The sequence below is a fragment of the Thermobia domestica genome, chromosome 1, assembly GCF_964235325.1.
Source record: "Thermobia domestica chromosome 1, izTheDome1.hap1.1, whole genome shotgun sequence".
Taxonomy (NCBI): domain Eukaryota; kingdom Metazoa; phylum Arthropoda; class Insecta; order Zygentoma; family Lepismatidae; genus Thermobia; species Thermobia domestica.
The window spans coordinates 196888569-196912096 of NC_137454.1; the positions used below are offsets into that span (position 1 = coordinate 196888569).

The 23528-nt window shown below is 36.6% G+C and overlaps 1 protein-coding gene across 1 annotated transcript in view; it reads left to right on the forward strand.

The window, feature by feature from the left end:
* Positions 1-766: 766 nt before the first annotated feature.
* Positions 767-23528, forward strand: part of LOC145666961 (trypsin 5G1-like) — a 33231-nt gene continuing 10469 nt past the window's right edge. Inside the window, exons 1-4 of the mRNA XM_081734596.1 lie at positions 767-868; positions 4080-4174; positions 14858-14943; positions 17290-17437. Coding sequence (XP_081590722.1) covers positions 823-868; positions 4080-4174; positions 14858-14943; positions 17290-17437 — 375 coding nt within the window. The 5' untranslated portion in view covers positions 767-822. The remainder of the gene's footprint in view (positions 869-4079; positions 4175-14857; positions 14944-17289; positions 17438-23528) is intronic.

Consider the following 23528-nt stretch of genomic DNA (forward strand, 5'->3'; position numbering starts at 1 on the left):
GGGTACGTAGAGAATTCCGCCGTCATTTTACAGTCGATTAGAGTACTATCTAATTGTTACGTTGCCATGCTTGGAACCTCTGTTGTGAAACCTTTGTACCACACATTATTGACACAGTCTCGTTTCAACAAAATGGATAAACGTCCTACACAGTACGAATATCGATGGCTACTGTACGTCAATTGTTTGGGGAACATGTAATCTTGAAATATATTGATATTCAATGACTTCCAAGGTTCCTAACTTGTCAGCATATAATTTATTTTTGTGTATTCTAAGTGGCATTATTTTTATCATTAAATGAGATACTTTTTTTAAAAAAGAAAACAATTTCATGAAATTATTTAATTTTCAAAATTTCCAGTTTTCTTTGAATCACCCTGTACTTTTAAGTTTCGCGTGATCCTTTTCATTGCGTGTAACATGGATTATTGTAGAAATGTACGTCCTTGTGCTACTTATGACGTATTATATTTGCTTATAATTTTATTAAATACTTATACAAGGACGAAATTATATTAATAGATGTTAATAATCTAGATGATTTTCTCCTGATACTGACGTAGTTGTGTCGTGCTTATGTTTGAATGACAATAACTTTATAAAACATGTCTGATAACATTACAAAAAACCCAGAAATTAATCAAGTTTCAAGTGGACCTACAAATGAACACAATTGATAAAAAAATGTGATATTAAAAATCCAAAACTCATTCATCATTGGGGAAAACTAGAATAAAGAATCTTACATAATCAATGATAGAGTTCTCTATAAAAAGGTAAAGATTTGATTATTCATCCTTCTCTGAAGGACAAAGAATCATGTTTCGTTTGGTTGTTGCTGCTGCTCTAGTGGTGTGCGTTTTCGGTAAGTTACACTTTCATCAGTAATTAAACAAATCAGTGGTTGTAGAAGAGTTTGAAACAAGGGTGTCCAATAGATATAACTAGAAAATACAATTAGGTATGCTCACTGTAATAACAATCTGCAAAACGATGTATTGAACTTAATTTCAAACAGAAAAATCGAGATTTCTTGTATTTATCGCGTGAAACTTATTACATTTCATAGACTAACAGCGACTATATTAACCGCTAACGTTTCTTGAGGATTAAATCCAATAAAATAGATTCATATCTAGGTCCTCAAATTATTACAAGAGAAGCAACTTCTGGTCTAGAAGCTAGTGCCGTGATCTTTGATGCACTACTTTCTGAGTTAGATTTCTGATTGGAGAAGATCGAAGGTACTACAGTAGTTCAGATCCCACTTAAAGTGTAGATCTGGTCCTATATGTCATTGCTGTTGAGAAAAATGTTAATTTTAATCAATCATCAAAAATATAAAAGAAAAATAAATACAGGCAGTAGAGATCTCTAGTGCAAATTATCATGCTATTGATTCGTTTCTTTTAGACTCCTTTATTCCTTATTATTAGAAAGTATAAAGTTTTATTCTCTCATACAAAGGTATATCATTAATACAAGAATATGTTCTTAAACTTTTATTCTACTATGGAAACATTCAATTAGGTACATAGAAGTTTCCTATATGTGAATTGTTCCATTGTCAAGTCATTTACCCCACACTCGTAGCAAGCACATTCCGCTGAGTGTTATTGAAAATGACATAATTTTGACATGGAAACCACAGTTTTACACTACATAGCTCTTTTTTTTATCAAAGGAAAATCACTGTCCGTTTCAGGTTCTGTGCGGGAAAAGTAGTACATCTGAACATGCCATGTCATATAAGTAAAATGAATATAGATGGATATAAAGAACTTTCCTCAGAAATTCAAAATTATATTCTGTTTTCTACTTTATGACTTGAAGCTTTCCAGTAATGATTTTAATAATACGGTGTCAGAATTTCTGGTCATTAGTCAAAATAAATCTCTTTCATTTCCGAGAGCACATCGTTTACAGGAAATTGTTTACTTGCTTCATGATGACGAATATCTTCAATTTTTCCAGTCTATATTTCTGATTCTCATTTTATGTCTGACGTATGCATCCACCTTTCAGTTATAGCCACCTAGCATTTCACTTGATAATCACACAGAAAAAAATAAGTCAGGACATACACAAAAGAGCAATATTTCATAAGTATGCACGAAACAAAACCACTACGTACGGTAAATTTGCCTATTACAGCAACACAGGTATCTTTTTCGTCGAAGATCATACACTACTCAGTTCTCCAATCATATTGTGTTTATCAATCTTGGCCACCCTTCCATGTTTGTTTGTCCACAATTGAACTGCACTTTTCAGGTTTCAATACCAGGATCGGTTTCAAAAGGAATAGCGAAATTCCACCAAATCATACGATTGTATATAGAAGAATTTAGTGGAATTTTCCTTAGTGTCAGAAACTTTGCTATTGCCAGTAATACGATGGTATGTGGTATTTTCACCATGTACAAACAAATTGATCACTCCTTTGCAGTAACTCTTCACTGCAGATCCTTCATTTCCGACGAACTTTCTTTTTCTGGATGAAACAGATCTCTAAAATAAAAAAAAAATGTTATTATACACAATGCACATATATATTACATTTCCCCAAATTTTATATATATTATTTCTCTTAGGAAGGATAGATCTTATCTATATATCCTCGAATAACAATTCCACCTTTTCTGTTTTCATCCCATTTTACCAACTTAGGTAGCTGGCTTTTCATATGAAATCATATTTTGTACTCAACTTAATACTAGATCATATTTTAAATATTAATATGTGTTTAAAATAAGTATTAATGATTTTGTTTCTTATTTGTTGCTTATGGAAAGTCAGTAAATTCAATGTTATGAGATAGGGTTGGAATATTGGAATTCATCATTCAATAATGCTATACACAGACGACTGAGATAAAGAAATTATATGTTTATTATTAGATTACTTAAGCGATTTTCAACTCTAAAAGTAAATTAATTCTAAGGTTTTAAAGATTCACTGTTTCCCCTTATTATCTAACTACACTACTGTGATATAGACTATAAATTTACTGTTTAATACAAATTGATTTACATCACACTAAAAATGTATTCTCAGAACTTTCGATTATAAGCCCGAGTAGAACTCATGATAAGGAATGTATTAACATGCATGGTCTATCTCGCTAATGATTTAATAATTCCAACCAGCAATACCAATAAATGTTATACACACCTTCAAATAGAATGTTTAAAGATTTATTTTGGCATATATTACTAATATCTACCTTTATTTCTTATAGTTTTAAAATGCACCAAACTAACATGAAGGTTCGATTTGTTATATAAAGCAAGAAGAAGAGTTTTAATATTATTTAAAATCTATTATTTTCTGTTTTATAGTCTACATAACTTCGGCTATTTACTTGTAGTTAGTTATCTATCAAACGTAGTTGATAAGACGATCCACAATTGCAAAATTTTGTAGGTGGAGGACATATCATATAGTGTGGAAAAATAGGGACGGATATGGTACTGAAATTAGAATTCTCCTCTTCCTAAACCTCGAGCATACACTAAACCACAAATGGAGAATTTTTCTTGGTTTAAAGGCCACATTGACAATCCTCATATCCCAAGAAGGCTGCATATGAAAGTTTTGCATAGACCTAATTTTTGTTGTTATCTTCTAGTTATTAGTTATATAGCTAAATATCAAAATGTATACCACTATAACATATTAAAAAGAGAAAATAAGAAACTTATGGTTTGTTTTATGTAACTTCAGATTTATATTTGTCGTATATTTCGTATTCCTTATATAATTTAGTGTATTTCACAACAGACCCAGAAGACCGAACTTTGTGACTCTGAAGACCGCAGATACTCCACTCCTGCACTAGATCGAAGCTTTTAAAGTCATTTTCAAGTCTCTTTAATATGTGTTCTTATTTTAAAACTCAAAATACTTTCGCTTCGAAACTAATATGGGTACAATTTTCATCCCTTCTCTTCCAACAATTTTAAGTTCTGAAAGTACGCTACTGAGTGAAGAAATGTCTATATATTATGGAGGGTCACTCTTCTTTCAGTAGAGTTGCAATATATTAGATCAACATTGTACTTTTTATTTTGTAGGCGCACCCAACTCATCTGTTGCTAATAAGAAGATCTATCCAAATGGCAGAATTGTAGGCGGAAGTCCAGCTGATATAGGAGAATTTCCTTTCCAGGTGAGTATAGGTTTGTAAAATGATTGTTTTAAATTAGAAAACGAAATCTTATTGGAGAAATATATCGTCATGAATCGAAACTAGTGAACATGTGTATGTGTGGAATCGAACTAGTGTATGTATGGAAGATTGTTCAAAAGTAATCATTTAAAAGTAATCACATGAAGTTAAAATATTTAGTTCAATTTGTTGCCTTTGAATGACGATTCAGGAAATGTCGACGATCATCATTCGAACAAATAACAAGCTAAATAAGTGATGTCCCAAATATAACGTAGCTCAGTGGTATGCCAAATATAACGTAGCGGAAAGGGGTTTGCGTCCATCTCTAGTAGCAAGGACGGCATTTTAACTGTCCTCGACGTTTATGTGTTCGTGTTCCTGTCGAGTCCACTAGTCCTGAACAGTGCATAAAGTGAGAGTCAGGAAATTTAAGAAGTGGTAGAGCTCTCACCTTTGGTTTATAGGGTCCCTGATTCGATCCTGGCTCCCATCAAAAGATTTTTGTGGTGGACAAACTGCCTAAATTTGTCATCTCATCATCATCGTTTCATTAATGTTGGTGCGTATTGTGTGACGTAACATATGTATAAATTTAGAAGGCTAGGACGTAAATTTCCAAACGTAGCATGGTTTTATTTAAAAATAGGGATTAGAAAATCGGCATAACACCATCAAAAATTTCAAATGAAGGAAAAAGCTTAAATCTGATGTATTAGGTAAATTGTAATGTTAGTGAAATGTTGAAAAATATTTTCTGACTACTTTACTGAGGTTAATATTAAGTGTGGCAATATTGATGAGAGCACTCCATCTGCTTCCTTTTAATAATAATAATAATAATAATAATAATAATAATAATAATAATAATAATAATAATAATAATAATAACTGAGACGAAATACTAATATGGATTAAGAAATTCAATTGATATTGACCATAAACACTTTTGATTTATATATATATATATATATATATATATATATATATATATATATATATATATATATATATATATTATTCTGTCTTAATTATTATTTGAAAGTTCCAAGAGGAATTCGAGTATTAATATGATTACAACTTTAAAATGTCGCATGAATCTTTCATCGGTACGGCCTCATTAATGCTTGTACCGTTTACACTAAATTATTTTCTTATTTTTAAAAAAGCTTTTACATCCAAGATATAGTAACGAAATGTGTCATAAGAAATTGAACCTCTTAACCTGTATCCACTCGTATTCCTTCTTAAATACATCTTGATCGTTCTTGAACACTTGTATTGAACGGTCAACAAGACAAAATGCATTGGTAATAGTTTACGTAAATACACATGATATCAACTAACGGTTTTATATAATTGACACATTGAGAAAACAGTTTGTATTCATGTTTACCACGTACAAGTTAATAAGACTTCTTGTGCGCTTGGTCATTAGATAGTTTCTCCTTCCTGTGCGATTGCAAATAATGTTGCCAACTCATAGGTTAACAGCACAGCTGTTCTTACATGATGGCTCTATTCCAATATCTATATATTTTGCCACGTTTTCAACAGTGATTAACACTGACATAAATTATTATACATTTGAAAGAAATCCCCTCTAGAACGTAAATTCATTGTCAGTAAGTATAGAGTTTAATATGCTAGTGGACTTTCGTGACACATACATGAATAAGGATTTACTGAACGCGGCGCAAGGATCAGTGACATAAGTGGAAATGCTTTCTGGGTCCCATGTGCCGTTTCCTGAAGCAAGAAATCTACTCACCATCATCACCACGTATAATTCTTAGTTGTGAGAGAGAGAGCAGGAAGATTTCGCGGAACCTAATTATTTATTATTTTATTTATTTATTTATTTATTTTTGAAGTATCTGCTTCATATGCTGTGAAGTTTCAACGTTGAACGAACAATTAAAGTACAATTAACGGAATCAATTTATTGCTTACCAATGACAACGGTCACGCGAAGGCGCAACTGAAAGTGCTACATTGGAACAGCATTCTGAACGAAATGCTTGTCATCAGCCGTATATTGAATACTAATCGACAACCATAAGTTCTGTCAGAATAGGGTTATTATATTAAAATTATCAAATTCTTTCTATAAAAGACTGATTTTTTAGTAAAAGAAAGAAGTTTTTACTTTCAAAAGCATCTCTTTTGTACTTTATAATTATGTTGAAGATGTTGAAGCTGTCTGGTTTCAAATAGGAAAATTCCTTCCTCATTCGCTGTCCAAGCTTTCTTCAGTTCTTTAAAAAGGCGTCTGCAAATGTCAGGTTAGTTTTAATACAGAGGTGTCCAAAACTTAAGCATAATGAGTGTTCGAGAGTATAGGGCACGAACAACGTAAAGAAGTCATACCAAATGTAACCATAATACCAACATATCACACGTAAAGGCCATACTAACATTGAATAGGCCAAATTCGAAGGAAAAATGGTAGAAAGGGTCACAGAACACAAACTCAAATCTTGGTATCAAAGTACCCATACCACAGAAACGCTATGAGACGCACTGGCGGTATCGAAAACAAGTTACTGTGGGGTATGGACGCCCCGAACAGCCATACGTGCCTGACGACGACTTTCCATGCTCAAGATCAGATTGTTGAAGACCTCTTGGGGTAACTGATTCCGTTTCTCACGAAGAGCAGTACAGAGCTTCTGGTGTGCCCTGGCTGACGGTTGGTGGGTTCCAACAAGTCTTCCTAATGCGTCCTGAACATGCTTAATCGGGTTTAGGTGAGGAGATCGCTTTGGCCTCTCGATACGTTGGATGTCTTCCGTCTCTAGGTATTCTTCCAACAGTTTGGCTTGATGGGGATGGGCATTGTCGTCCATGAGCAGAAACTGTGGGCCAACTGCGCCACTCGAAAGACACAAATGTGCATGCAGAACCTCTGTCCATTGGTGGACCCAGCTTCGAAGATGTGCAGGTCAGTACCACCTTTCATCATGATGCCTGCCCAGACCAGTACGTTACTACCACTATACCAACGCCTTTCCAAAATGTCCTTGGGATGTAAGCGAGTTCTCTATTCGCGCCAGATCTGAGTGCGATGGGAAACGCTCTGGTAACTGAATCGGGATTCATTCGTGAATAGTACGCGGCCCCAATTTGTTGGGGATTCACTGGTAATGTTCTCGACACCACTTTAAATGGGCTCTTTTGTGTGCCTTAGTCAACACAAAAGCATGTTGCAGGTTGTAGGGCATGCAAACTATTGGCAGTCAGTCTCCGCTACACAGTCTGGCTTGATACTCTCACCCCTGATGCGGCTGTAAGCTCCGCTGACAGTTGTCTTGCTGGCATGGTCAGGTACCGACGTGCAGTTACTTATAAGTATCGGTCCTGTTGTGGAGTTGTCATTTGTCGATGTCCTCCACCAGGCTTACGACTGTCATCTCCGGTGTCGATAAATTGTTTTCGCAACCTAGATATGACACTTTGTGACCCATTGATAGCTCGTTCTACTGGTGTCAGTGTGTCAACCTTTTCCAAGCGCCCGATGATCCGGGCTTTGGTAAACCATACAAATTATGCATATTCCATTAATCTATTGTTACATTCAATTCACCAGTACCCTCCGCTGAATAGAACACTCCACTCATTGCACACATACGGAATGCGCCTATTTCGAATCCAAGCTCTACTATTCCCTTTCTTTCCATAGGATGCCAGGCAGACGTATGTCATAACCGGTTGAATGCTCCTCACAAGCAATACATGCCCTCCATCACAATATTTTGTGCTCGCGATGCCCTTCCCGGACTTTACATGTAACTTCTTGCATTATGCTTAACTTTTGGTCACTTGTCAATATTAAAGTCTTATATCGGATCGCCACTTGGTACGATATTCATGGCACATTGGTTTCTCTCATCTTGAAAATGAAATTATCAATTTTATTAAGAGTAGGATATCCAATTGAGCGCAGTATTATGTGAAAATAGATAGAAAATAATGATAATAAAAATGTAAGAAGATTATGTACTTTTCAAGACAATGTATCACATACACACACACACATACACACACCTCGTACAAAAATTCAAAGCAATATTGCATGTTGTAATAGTTGTGTTATAGATTCTCTCGTTTCATACAACACACTTAAAACCTTCTATAACTTTGTTTAAAGAAGCAAGCTCTCCTTTCATAGCAAAATGAAATGAAATTTTTGAGTTTTACGTCCCACGGTTATACCGGTTAGGCTAAAGGAGACGGTGATTATGAGAAATGAATGAAATGGTGGAATGAAGAAAGTGGGAGGAAACGGGAGAACCCCGAGAAAACCCACGCACACGGTGTTTGTCCACCACAAAGTTCACTTGGTGGGGGCTGGGATCGAACCCGAGACCCCAAGCACCAGAGGTGAACGCTCTACCACTGAGCCACCGCGGCCCCCATAGCAAAATGATTAGCACGTACTGCTAATATACGTAACCCCTAGTTCAATCAGGGTGGAGTACATAGACTTTGAAAAAAATTAGAAATACCTCAGGTTACAGTGCGTTATTGAATTTTTATTTTATATCTTCGGAGTTGCATGAACTAATGATGATTTAAAGGGATGGCCCAGGGATTAAATTATGTCCCCTCACCCAAAAGATACGACAATTTCCTCGGTGCGATTCTCCAATCATGCTCAACATGTGTTATCAATATTTTTGAGTACTGTTTTCACACCTTCCACATATAAGACGGTGTTGTAATCTCCGAGTTCGTAATACTATTGACAAGTGTGAGTCTGTACAAGTGTAGTGAGCTCATCACTAATTCAGTGAGCTTCATGACAATGTCTGAAGAACTCTTTACTATTGTAACTGATGTTCAACAGCGATATTTGTAGCGCGAAAATCCGTGAACACTGCGGAGAGAGAACGATCCGTTTTGTTTATAATACTAGCTGAGATGTCACTTTATCATACATTTACTCATTACAGTACGATTATACGTATACATATCTGAATCTCTCCCCCTTAGGACAAGCATTTCAATGAAAGTATAATGAGAAAATACGTAATATCACTCCTTTCCATTTCCTTCCCTCACCTCTTTTCGCCACCATGTCGATAAGACTGAAGTTGCACTATTGAGAATCGCACTTCCCATGTCATCGACTATTGATCGGATACTGATATCAGCGATATTTGATTATTTTAGCATGCCACCTATTTCCAACCCCCCTTACCCGATGTTAATGTGGTAAACTGGATCAGAAGTGCCACTGTTAATTTCAGCAACTAGATCCCGAAGACTGTTAGGTGGACACTAACATATTTGGTTTTCAAATATTTTTACATAGCAACACTTCCCATCTAAACTTCAATCGGCACACCAAAAATTGTCGATGGAACATCATAAAATCCTTGAAAAGCTGATGGCTGATAATCATGTCAAGTACTATTCTTTTTGTTTCAGTACTTATTGGGTGATGCAATCACATAGAAACTCACATTCGCTTTTTATATAAATATAGGTTAGTATTTAATTTTCTTATCCTATGTCGGATCACTTAATAAAAATCTCAACTGAGGTGTCGATTTATTTCTTAAGTACTAGTGCTTTTGTATTTTTTTTTCATTCACTCGTAATTACCAGCAAGGTCGCCAGATTCTACTTCCTGTTCTAATCTAAATGCGATAACATTTTAATAAGTAGATATTGACAAGTGAAAAACATTTATTTACAAGTACACTAGTCATTTCAAAATAAAGATAAGCAATTATGTAATAAAACAGTGACTTGTAGACTATTATTTTAACACTGTGAGACTATTTAATCTTTATCCTTTATTTTTCATTTTCTTCCAATTAAAATGTTTCAAGTATGCACTGAAAGAAAGGAATACACACAATCATAAATTATAGAAGTAAAAAATATAACACACAGAAATTTGCATTCGAAATCCGTAACAGGAAAAGTAAGTATTACCTAACCTGCATTCTAGTATATCAGGTAGTAAGAGGACATGAGCAGCAACTAACAGTAAATATCAAAGAACTTACACTAAATGTGTTGACGTTTGTATGGTAATTCAATTTAATATGAACCAATTACTTCAATCATGAAAGTAGAGAAAGGGTAAGTATCGGGGCAAATGTGTTAAGAGTACCTACCCTAACACCTGAAACTGAGAATGCATAGTGTTAGTAGTCCCTTGTCACCGATGTTAGAACTTTGGGTTTGGTTATCTATCATCTAAGTTATCTGACTTCCATTAAGGTTCACAGATTTCAACAACTTTGAGAGTACAGGTTCTGCTAATTTATTTTACATTTAACGGCGATCTAGCCCAATCAGGGCTTTGGTTACAAACCTAGGATCTTAAGGCTAAGTATCAAATGGCTCAGCCAGGAGCTCCTTCCTAAATTCTGGTCATTGCTGTCAACATCAGGTACTGAGATGTGTAAATTTGGATCAAGGGAAATGTTCTTTGCGAAGGGAAGTAAAGAAGAAAAGGAAGAGTTTCTGCTGTTTATTGTGACTTGACATACATAAAAATACACAAATTGAAGTCTTCCAAATGTAGTTTGATATCTTATAAACACTAGGTTACTGTCCTCTGCTAGGATTATGGATGTACCGTCTTTGGCACGAAATGATGATAGTCTGAAGTTCGAATCTAGACAGGTTCCAGTACTAGAAAAGTACACTTGATCGCCGGGATGATCAATTGTTCGTGCTTGTAACTGTAGAATTAAAATTACCGTATCGTCAATATTAGTTAGGAGCGAAGTGCTCAATTCTCATTAAAAATTCTTTAGTTCCATCTTATGTGATGTGATCTTCAGGTGGATAGCATGAAACATACATAAGATTTCTCCGTTTTCTGCTATCCTTTCATTTTGCTCTTATATTGACGTTCACTTCATTTATTATTCGTATCATTAACCTGTTAGAGATAATCACAAATACTTAAAATTAAGACTGTATTTCTTTTTACATTTGCAATTTTCTCAAAAATTAGCTATGATTATATTTTTCAAAATAGTGATAAATATGCTTTCGTAAATATATTTAGGCATTCCACAGTAGGGTTGGGCGTTTTGCACTTTTGTTGGAAATTCGATGACGGCTAGTGCCATTAGTGGCACCGATCTTACTGATTTTTAAATTTTTTTTGGACAACCCCTTACCCTGCCCCAACGGACTTAAAAATTTTTAAGTGTTTGGTTAGGCAACACGCACAACACCACTGACAGAAAAGCTACTTGTGGTCGTTTCTAGAGTTACTTGATGGCTATAATACAGTTATTTTATTACAAGAAACTTGTAGCAATACCAGTAAATAATTTTAAAATGTTTATGAGTCAAAGTACAGCCATATTAGCTCAGTTGTTGGAATTAATGTCCAGATTTTGTTTGGAATGCCACGTTAACGATGATTATAGGCATAGTCATTGATATGACACGATTTTTTTGTGCAACTCTTCGCTTCTTTTGCTATGTACGCAAAGTAACCCAGAACTCACCACGGGGAGGTGGTTGCACATCGAGTTACGCCCACCCACCCACCCAATAAGCATACGTTGACATTTGACCTTAGGTCACGTAGTTCTTCTTGGTCTCGAAGCGGGGCATTCTTCTTCTAGACTTTAGTTTGGCTCTAACGGAGATATCTCTTGCGTTCTGGCCGCACTTTTTCGACGCTGCCTCGGACACCAGCTTCACTGTGCGTTCCACAGCTTGACTATGATAAGGGAATGTTGTTGTTAGAGTAGCTGAAGTTCGGATGTTTTCTTGAAGCTGCTGATCCGTTGTTTGGTGTGATTGGCTGCTCTGTTAGACAATGAGACCAATTAATCATGTCGTAGTAATTTTCAGCTGTAAAGTTTAATTTCGGAACAATGAAGTCACGTGGGCGACTTGATCTCGGAGTCTTCTGGCTGCGGCACTTTTTTTTATCCTTCTCCAGCCTAACGTTCGAATGTGCGGATTTTCAACTGCTGTCATCGCTATCAGCAGGTTTTCACGATGAGCGTAGTATCCGTTTGTTTATAGAACAGAATTAACTATGTGCTGTAGATTTTCTGGCAGAAAACGTGATGGCTTAACTATGCTAAACAGATGCATGGCGCCCTATTCGCACGAAGTATTTCGCAGTATTGAAAACCAGACGGGAGCGTATAGTTTAACAATGTACTTTCAAAGTATACACAAACTTGAACTAGGTTTATCAGTACTGATGTAGTGGCGAAGCATTCTAAGGCCAATGTAAGTCATTGTAAATGTGATAACGGTCCTGGTTTTCTGTTTGCTAGATCCGTAGTACACATTCATGTAGCAACAGCCTTACAAATTTCAAATAGATAATTCTTGTCGCTGCTTAAAGCATCTGGTTTTTTCATTTCAGACACCCATTCAACGGGAATTGGTGTAAAGGAGACGAGCGGTGAACGTTCACAATCCTTTAATTTCTTTCCCATTGGACCGGAAAAAGCGTTGGGTCCGGTCGTCCCACCATCCAATTCGGTAACCAGGTGTCGATATGGCAACTCGTTGGTATGAAGCAGGGAAATCAGATGTTGCAGCTCCTTTCTTAGGGATCTTTGTATCTGACTTATTACGCCGTTATCCTATCCTGTGTTCGTTGCTTCACCATCGCTGTCGACTGCCTCAAGACTTGACACGTTGTACTGGTTCTTCTCTAAAAGCTCCAATATAGAGTCGGCAATATCCTTGCCAGTGCCTGACTTAGGTGTGGCATGATCCAAGTATTCTGAACCGGGCTCCGATAGACCTGTGAAAATACTTTTCTGTAACCTCTCGTCTTCGTAGTTTTCCGTTAATTTTTTCTTGCACAAGAGTTGCATAATTTTTTTCCGTCGAAGTAGTAATCGCCCGGTCTAAGTAAGCCTTTTTCTTTCTGAACCTCTTCACCCAGCTTATATTTTCCTCTTCGTACCGTAGATCTGTTAATAACAAGATTTTTGTCCTCTGGCGTTATGAGTCTCGCGTCCCAAAGTACGGCAGAAGCGATTAAAGCAACCTGTCTGTTTGAAACTTCAGTTCTAAACGCTGCCTCCGATGTATTTTGAAGGCAGATGTGCTTTGGGCTATGTTTCCTTCTTGGTCGCGCCTCGAAGTCAGACCCCGACGTGCTTCCCGATTCAACAGCTTGACTGGATTCCTCTGACGACGCCAATATCTTTGACCTGTGCCTATGCCTAATCCCACTAGTTGATGGACTTCCTTCACTTTCAGCGTCTTTCTTGGTTGTCTGCCCCTTAAATCTGCTCACTTTACGGGAAAACATCTTTGACAGAGATTTCCTTGTTCGGACGTCAATGTTATAAATTCTCATTTTCCGTGATGTTCTCTGGTCCAAAAGGTACTTGAATTCTCGTTTTGGAATCTTGCGTGTCCTCTGACAGTTGCAATCTTCGGCGGTTTTACATTTGGAAGACGCAATATCAAAAAGAAACTTCTCCGCGTGTGCGACAAAACCTACATGAAGTGTTGTTTCTCGTCCTTGTCGACTGGAATGTTTTTCCTTGGTGCGACACTTATTATAAAATGTTTTCATCATGTCGAAAGCTCTCTTTTCTGAAACCACAGGAATGCTTGCTTTACGTCAAATATGTACAACTCGTCCAACTAGTTTACAAATGTCAGTCACTGGTAATTTAGTTACACTTTCGTCACCACTTAAACCACTTCGAAACCAATAATAATGTCGCATAACGCCAGCGTACGTAGGCAACTGTACTTTACTCATTTCACTTGGAGTGCCAAAAAAGCCTCGTTTCACATTTCGCGCGTTAGTCTGCTATGAGGCTTTCTCTTCATCTTGCTTTCCATTGCTTCCGAGCTTGGAAACCAAAGTATACAAAATGTCTCTGAATCGTATCGCATTAAGAAGACTATAACTTTACGTTCAATGCACAAACTCTGTGTCTTAACAGAAACAGTTGCGAAACTAAAACCGTTAAAGCTTAAGCTGCAATAAACTGGCTTGCTGGATTGGTTGGCCGAAGTACGCAATATATATACCACCACCGAACTGCAAGCGAGAATATTCTAGAAACGTCGGCGTAGGTTCTGGAGCCCACGAGGCGAGCGGGAGGTGCGCGAATCTTCTGGACGGAGCCGGACGTTGCGACGACGCTCGAAGAGCGTGGCCAAAATAAGCAACCACGAAGTTGTGTAGCCTGCCGCTAGATGGCATTTGCTGTTGGTGTACATAACAAGCGAAGAGTTTCCAAAACTAAATCATGTTATATCAAGAGCTATGCCTATAATCATCGTTAACGTGGTATTCCAAACAAAATCTGGACATTAATTCTAACAACTGAGCTAATATGGCTGTACTTTGACTCATAAGCATTTTAAAATAATTTCTGCCATTGCTACAAGTTTCTATTAATAAAATAATTGTATTATAGCCATAAGGTAGCTCTAAACACAACACAAGTATCTTTCCTGTCATTAGTGTTGTGCGTGTTGCCTAACCAAATACTTAAAAAACTTTGCGGCAGGGTAAGGGGTTGTCCAAAATATTAACAAAATACAGTAAGGTCGGTGCCACTAACGGCACCTTTCCACACTAGCCGTCATCGAATTTCCAACAAAAGTGCAAAACACTCCACGCTATTTCACAGGGTACTTTACCTGCAATTATGACTCATTTCTTACATAACATCAAAAAAATGTATCTTTATCTTTTAGGTTTCTGTTAGGGTTCTTGGAAGCCACATTTGTGGTGGAACCATCGTAAGTCCAAATTTTGTTGTCACTGCAGGACATTGTTCTGAGTAAGTATATTGACCGTTTTGTCTTACATAGTTTTATAGAGCATACTTATAGCGTTTCGTAGGATAGTTATGAAGGACCGAATGTAGGTCTAATGCACATTATTTTAGCGGTTTCATCAATGCATTGTAGCTATGACATTTGACAGTTACATTAATCTAAAAATCTTTTTAAAAAATATTGTTCTCTTCACGTAAGTTCCGGATTTCTGAAGGGAGAATGTACACATTTCGGGTGAAAATTAGTGGGAACACTGTTCTAATGTCAGATGACTGGGTATGAACATTGTAAACATTTCCAGAGATCATAAGGCAGTGTGAAACGATGAAGTGTGGCGAGTTGTAATGAATGTGTGGTATTCCGACAAGAGCAGCAGCGCCGTAAAGTAGGTTAAAGACCCTGTAAACCCCTACAACCATGTTTTCATTAATCCTATTAATACTAAACATATGTGCTACAAAAGTGTAAGATATTAAAGACTTAGCATCAACTTGACGCAAACAAATTAATCTTACCGACCAAATACCAACAACACTAATTCGAAACCAAATTAAATATATACTTACAGCAATATTCTTCATAAAATATATGACACGTAATAAACCATACCCTCTCAACTTTAGTAACACCCCAGCTAAAATTATTGACCCACTTACAGAAGCCTCGATATGCGCCCTCCGCAATCATAAATGAACCAAAAACATAGTATCTTAATCAAGAATGCTAATACTAAAGCAAAAGATCATAAACAATATCTATACCTACTCTTATAACACTTCCCATACTAATCATCAACAAGCTATCACTAACATATGCAAGATAAAAAAATGCATACTAAAAGGGGAGAGAAGCAAACAAGGTATAAAACACTAAGTACATGCCATCCTGCACACTCTCAGGCTGATAAACTTAGCCTAAAGTTAAAAGCAATGTGGGAATTGAATCCTAAAAAATAGAACATACAGATTCTAGAAAAAGAAAGTCTCGAGTAAAGTAATACAAGAAACCAAAACTAAACTAAGAAATCTTTTCATGTAAAATGAACTATTGAGTACTCTCTCTCTAGTCATAATATAAGGATAATAACTCAAATACTTAATAAGATCAGAGAATATTTGAATCCTCTATCTACAAGTAACAATCTCCCTCCCAAGGAACAAATCCTCCACCCCAAGGAACAAATCCTATTATATTTCGCATCATAAATAAAAACAAGACAAAATTGAACAATTCATCATAATTTAAAGTTAAAAGCAAGAGGGATTAAAAGCAACATAAATATTAAATATTTTAACTTAGTAATACAATGAATTAATTCAAATAATAAGCCCCATAGGTTTGAACAATAGACATTAAAATAGACAACTCTAATCTACCTTCACAAACTCTGAAAGTTAAAAACAATAGACGAAAGTAGCTTTCAACATGTAAGCTTCATAAAGAATAAGACAATAATAGAAAAGTTATTATTAGTACTACAAATTCCAGTCTTAAAAGCACTATGAACAAGTACCTACGCTGAATAATGAAACATATCGTGCCTAAATTGTCCAATTAATAGAACAGGAAAACAAAACAAATAATATTTTTATAAGCTTTTATAAATTAATTAAAACGTTGGTTTAGTAAATCATTAATCAATCTAATTCTAAAAGCATCAAGAGAAAGTATAAACTTATCTTTAGGCCCCAAAACTAATATTTTAATAAACTATCTCTTGATATTAAAATAACTTGGATATTATTAATAGTTTTAACGGTTCTAAGATCTATTCTATTTCAAATATCACACCCTATATCAATAGGTTTTATATTTATTATCAACATAATCAATACCTGTTTAATTATCTCAATTATAGGACAATCCCTTAAAAATATTAAAATGTTATCTGATATTTAAATTGACTACTCCTTCCCCTCATTGTGTACATGATTTGTAAATATGGGTAAGATTCGTGTTGGATCATATTCAATAGTTCCGAAGAACATTTCTAAACTTGTAATTTTTTATGAAATGAGAACTAGTCTAACTTTAAGGATACAAATTATTAGCGACATAAAGAAATCAATGTAAATTTTAAGTATGTTAATCGTTTATTGGATAATGGATTTAAAACTGTTAGAATATTATTGCTCTTTTAATCTCTCTAGACTGTGACCAAAATCATTTTATTTAAAAACTATCTTGAATTCTTTGAATTACATAATAGATGCAACTATACTGTTAAGAATTACCGTACATATAGAGAACAACAAATGGAGAGTTTTTTAGAACACACACTGATACGAAAATAGATATTTGCGTCTTTAGCAATTATTAATTAATGTCACTAATTTTTTTTATTACAGCTTCGCTGCTTTGCTTTACACCATCCACGCTGGATCAAATACTCTAAATGGCGCAGGTCAGACGCGCAGAGTAATTGCAAAACATGTTCATCCAGATTACGCCACTCTATCCAATGGCATTCCTGTTAATGACATTGCTGTTTTTGAGGTATGCAATTATTCGTTTGGTTTAATAGAAAATTATCAATTAATTATATATAAATTTTGAATTTATTCGTTATTGGGAAACAAATATTGTCATTTGATGAATTGTAAATAATTCCAAACATTAACTATCTTACTAATTATTATTATTATTAAGTATTCTGCGTTTTGGCAGGTCCTAGGACTAATGAGGATTTTTTTTCAGTTTTAGATTTGGGCCAGGAAATGTTTCTTCCACTTTTGTCGATCTTCAGCTTCCTCTTTTAATCCCAATATTTTCTTCTATCTTTCAAATCATCGATCAGCTGTGTTCTTCTTCTTCCTCTTCCTCGCTTCCCTTCCATCTTACCTTCTATGGCGGTGTGAAGAAGACAATTTCTTCGCATGATGTGTCCAATCCAATTGGCTTTTCTAGAAGTGTCCTCTTTTCTTCTATCCGTTTTAAAAAAAATCTTCGTTTGTTGCTCTCTCTGTCCATTTTATCTTCTCGATCTTCTTCCAACACCACATTTCGAAGCTCTCCAAATATTTCCTCTCTAACTTCCGTAATGTCCAAGTCTCTGAACCATACAGTCCAATGCTCCATATATAGCACATGACCAACTTCTTAAGTCCAATATTGAGCCTGCTAGTTAAGAGTGATCTTTTCTTGTTGAATGCTTCTTTAGCTATGGCAATCCTTGACCGGATCTCTTTGGTGCAGTAAGCGTCTCTCGTCAAAATTCTTCCCAGATACTTGAAATAATCGATATCTTCAAGTTCTCTTTGTTCTACTCTGATCCGTAAGGGCGTGTTTCCACGAGATATTCTCATGACTTTTGACTTTTTGATGTTAATTTCCATTCCATACAGTTTTCCAGTGTCAACTGTTTTGTCAATCATCTCCTGTAGTCCTTCGGTTTTAGCTATTATAAACGTATCATCTGCATACCTGATCTTGTTAATGATCTGCCCTCCAATCTTGAAATCTCTCAATTCCCATTAATGCTTCCTTCATTATACATTCACTGTAAATGTTGAATAATTGGGGCAACAAACTACATCCTTGTCTGATTCCTTTTCCAATCTGCGGTGGCTCAGTGGTAGAGCGTTCACCTCTGGTGCTTGGGGTCCCGGGTTCGATCCCAGCCCCCGCCAAGTGAACTTTGTGGTGGACAAACACCGTGCTCATGGGTTTTCTCAGGGTTCTCCCGTTTCCTCCCACTTTCTTCATTCCACCATTTCACTCATCTCTCATTATCATCGTCTCCTTTAGCCTAACCTGCATAACCGTGGGACGTAAAACTCAAAGCTTTTTCCTTTTCCAATCTCCACACTATTGGTTTCTCCTTCATTTAAGCGCAGCTTCACTCGTTTCCCTGTGTACAGGTTTTGAATGAGTCGTCGATCTCTCCAGTTGACTCCGATTTTTTAAGTATTTTCAGAAGTTTCGTCCAATTGACTCGGTCGAAAGCTTTTCACCAGTCGATGAAGCACAAACATAACTCTTCCTTTACATCAATAATTCTTTTTGATATAATTCTCGTCAATCCAATAGCATTTCTGGTGCCCTTTCCTTTCCGTAATCCAAATTGAGCTTCTTCTAACCTCTCATCTCTCTTACTTTCCAGCCGCCTGTTCAGTATGCGTGCAATGATCTCTCCAGTATGGGAAATCAGGCTAATGGTTCTGTGATCGCTGCAATTCTTTGCTTGTTTTTCTTTTGGGGGGGAGCAATGCAATCATTGTAATACCAAGAAAATCCTTTGGCCATTCTCCACTCAGGTAGATCTTGTTAATAAGTGAAGTCAGTACTTTCATTGCGTTGTCTCTTAATACCTTGAGCAAATCTACTGGTATGTCGTCTTCTCCAGTGGCTTTTCTCCTTTGCATGTCTTTGATTGCTTGTACTACTTCACTATTCAATATACTGGGTCCTTTTTCATCATCATCCACCTCTTCATCTTCTTCGATCGCAATATCTTTGTGCTGGATCTTCTGATCATACAGATCTTTTATGTATTCCTCCCAAATTCTAAGGATGCTTTGATGATCAGTGGTTACATTACCTTGTTGATCTTCGATGCCGAACGTTCGTATATTTTTGTTAGCTTTCCCTCCTAATTCTTGTGCTTTCTGGTACATCAGATCATATTTACCGCGCCGTTGAAGTTTCATTATGTCTTAACATATCTGTTCCATGTACTTTTCTTTGGCTTTCTCTGTCTCTTTTCTCAATTCATTATTCAGCCTTCTGTATTCATTGATTCCCGTGTTTTTCGCTCTTCTGCGTTCTTCCATCTTCTTAAGCATTGCTTCAGTTATCCATGGATTTCTCGGCGCTCTTTCCATCGTGCCAATGTTATTATGGAGTGTGTCAAGTAGAATCTGTTTAACTTTTCCCCAACTATTCTCTATATTGTCAACCACGTCGCCCATTGCACAGAATTTTTCTCCAATTTCTTCTTCCACATCATCGTCGATATTTCTTAGTCGATCCAAGTTCCATTTTTGATTTCTCTTCTCATTTTTCTTGATCGACTTTAACCAGGTTTGCCCTTCCACCACCAGGAGATTGTGATCCGATTCAATGTCCGCTCCTGGCAGTGTCTTCACGTCTCGTACACTATTCCTGAAACGTTGCTTCACAAGAATGTAATCGATTTGGTAGCGTTTCGTATCTTCTGGACTTTTCCACGTGTACAGCTTGGTTTTTCTTTTCTTAAACCATGTGTTCATCACCACCAGATTATGTTGCTTAAAGAAATCGATAAGCATTTGACCTCGTTCGTTTCTTCTACCTAGTCCAAACGGTCCCACTACCTTATTCGCAGCTCCTTCTCCTACTACGCTGTGGAAGTCTCCCATTACTACGGCGTTGACTTTACCTCTTCCTTCCTGATGCAATATGTCACTAATCTGATCATACATTACTTCTGCTTCATTATCATCATTGCCGGTTGTTGGCATATACACTTGTATTATCACAATATGCACTGCTTTTGCATGTAGTTTTACAAACATCAAGCAATCACTGCAGTATTCCACTATAGTTACACTTCTTGCTACTTCGTTCTTTATTGCCATCGCAACAACATTCTCGCCCTTATCGCCACCCGAATAGTATATTCTGTAATTTCCCGATATTATCTCATCTTTCCCTGGCCATATCACTTCACTCAAGGCCACTATGTCCATTTTACATTTGTCCATTTCCACTACTAAATTTTCAAGTTTTCCCTCACCTTGTAGAGTCTGTACGTTTCAGGTTCCTATGCTGAAATTAAAGTTATTATTATTTTCTCCCCTGATGATTTTTCCCGGAGCAGTCCCCACCTGGAGATCCGAACGGGGGACTATTTTACCTCCGGAATTTTTTACCTCAGGAAGAACCATCATATTTATTTATTCTCCTCCTTCGTCCCTTATGGGAAAAAGATAATGTGTTAGTGTTCCCATTTCCTTTCCACATCTCCATGCTGTTGACCATCTAGTGGTTCATCCGCCTTTCAGGACAGTTTCCTCTCCTAAGGACAAGAAGGTGCTCTGACCTCCACTCGCTCATCCGCCCTCCGAGAAGGACGTTGGCACTTAGTAGAAGCTGACTCCTTATCCCGGGAGTCGGTCGGTCCCCACCTACCTTAGCCACCAAAGACGTTGCCCACTTTCTCCCGCAAGGAGGTAGACGTTGGGATTTTCCCTTCGTTTAGGATGAGACCCGAAGGCTTTTCTCAAACCTCTCCAACGAGTATTTACATCTTATTCTTATCCATGAATCAAGTGAAGAACGCATTTCATTTCGATACACATATGCTTGCTACTTTAGCAATTGTAATACTGTAATGGCACCTCTGCATAGACAAGTAAGATGCTTTCTCCACTTTCTGCTCCTATAAGTAAAATTTAGTTTTATTATTAATGGGAGATGTACCAATTAGTTATAACATAGATACCAAACGTTTTAATAAGCGATGTTGATAGAAGTGCAACAAATGTGGTATGTGAGCACAAAAATGTTGATATTAGCGTTGCGTAAATTCGTAATATAATACAGTACAAACAACGAATCAGCCATTACCATATGAGGAAGACCCAGGGTCAAGTTAACGAACATACTTATTCATTTTGATTTGACGAATAAAGTAATTTAACTTTACGAAATTTATCATAAAGGTATGATAGAGGATTCTAAATAACTGCTATAAAACACCCCCATATATATATATATATATATATATATATATATATATATATATATATATATATATATATATATATATGGTGGCCCAAAAGTAGGTATATTGTCCAGTACTAATCAACTCATTGCTTTTTACATAATTTCTTATTGCTAACCATCAGGCAGGCTTAGCTTCTTTATTATTTGTTCTTAATGTCTTTTTACTTATACCTTAAGCTCGGAATAGAGAAGCAAATAAACCTATAAGCTAGGATATTATACCTGATTAATATAGGGGTTCATACCTACTTTTGGGCCACCCTATATATATATATATATATATATATATATATATATATATATATATATATATATATATATATATATATATATATATATATGCCCTATCTGGCCAAAAGTATCTGGACACCCGTCCGAAGAAGTGGATTAGGCCGGTGACGTAAGTGGCGCGTGACTGAAAGCGAGAACAGTATCGGGAGTAGTGTGGGAGGTCAAAGTGATGCGATCGTGTTACAATGAATAACTCTACGAAGCACAGTTACTTTGATTGTGGCATGTCGTAGTGGGATGTCACCGTAGTGGGAAATCTGTTCGTCAAATTGCGGACATGTTACAGACGCTAACATCGGCTGTGGGGGATGTAATGATAAAGTGGAAACGGCCAGGCAATGAAACGATGGACAAACGAATGGCAATCCAAAAATACTTACTGAACGCAACCAAATAACGCTCAAACATGTAATGAAACAAAATCGCAAGTTTTCGTTGGTAGAAATCACACAGGAGTTTAAAAGTGAATCGGCGTTAGTTCTAGCAGCAGGACTTGTCGTCGCGAGTTAAAAAAAAAACTGCGACTACATGGTCGTGCATCCGCGCACAAGCAGAACATCAGTCATTTAAACGCGAAGAGTCGATTGCAAAGGTGCAAAGCTCACCGGCCATGTGGACTTGGGCATGTTGAAACGTTTTCTGTGGAGTGACGAATCCTGGTATACAATCTGGCAGTTCAGTGGACGGGTACGGGTATGGCGGGTGCCCGGCGAGCGCTTGTGCAATGACTGCATTGTGCTGACTGTGAAGTTTGGTGATGGCAGCGTCATGGTATGGGGGTGTTTTTCATGGTTTGGGATGGGTCCCTTAGCTCGTGTTCTGGGAAACATGGACTCTAAGAAGTATTTGAACATTCTGGACAACGCTGCTCTTCACATCTATGGCAATATTTTGAGGGAGAACAATAACTGCCTCAGTCACACATCGAGACTTACACAGCCATGGGCATTCAAACACTGGACTGGTCCTCTCAGAGCCCCGATCTCAATCCCATTGAAGCCCTTTGGGACGAGTTGGAACGCAAATTACGTAGCCAGTCAAGACAATCATCTTCCCTGCAAGAACTCACTTCAGCTCTGATGGACGCCTGGACGTCCATTCCTATTGTGCGGGCTGTCATAGATGCGAAAGAGGGACTAACACCCTATCAATATCTGCCTCAGGACTCTCCGACTTCGTATCACTGGATGACCGGATACTTTTGACCAGATAGGATATATATATATATATATATATATATATATAAGGATCGAAATGCAATATCAGTAATAAGCACTTCTCTTATGTTTGGGCTTCCCCTACCTTCTCAGTCATGTGTTTTTTACGAGAAAATTTCCTCGTTGATATAATTCATTAATATTTAAGTAATAGCATCGATCAGTAATCAAAAGCTAATATAATTTTTAATTAACTTTTTTCTAAACTTATATTGTTTATCTAATGTCCTCATTCGTTGTACTATATAATCTTGTGTTTAGCATTTGAGATTTTTTAATGCTTGAAATATAAAATTATGTCGCACATGATTAGATCTTTGCTATTCTAGTATTTCCTGTGGAACATCATTGTATTATTTTAAAACTACAAT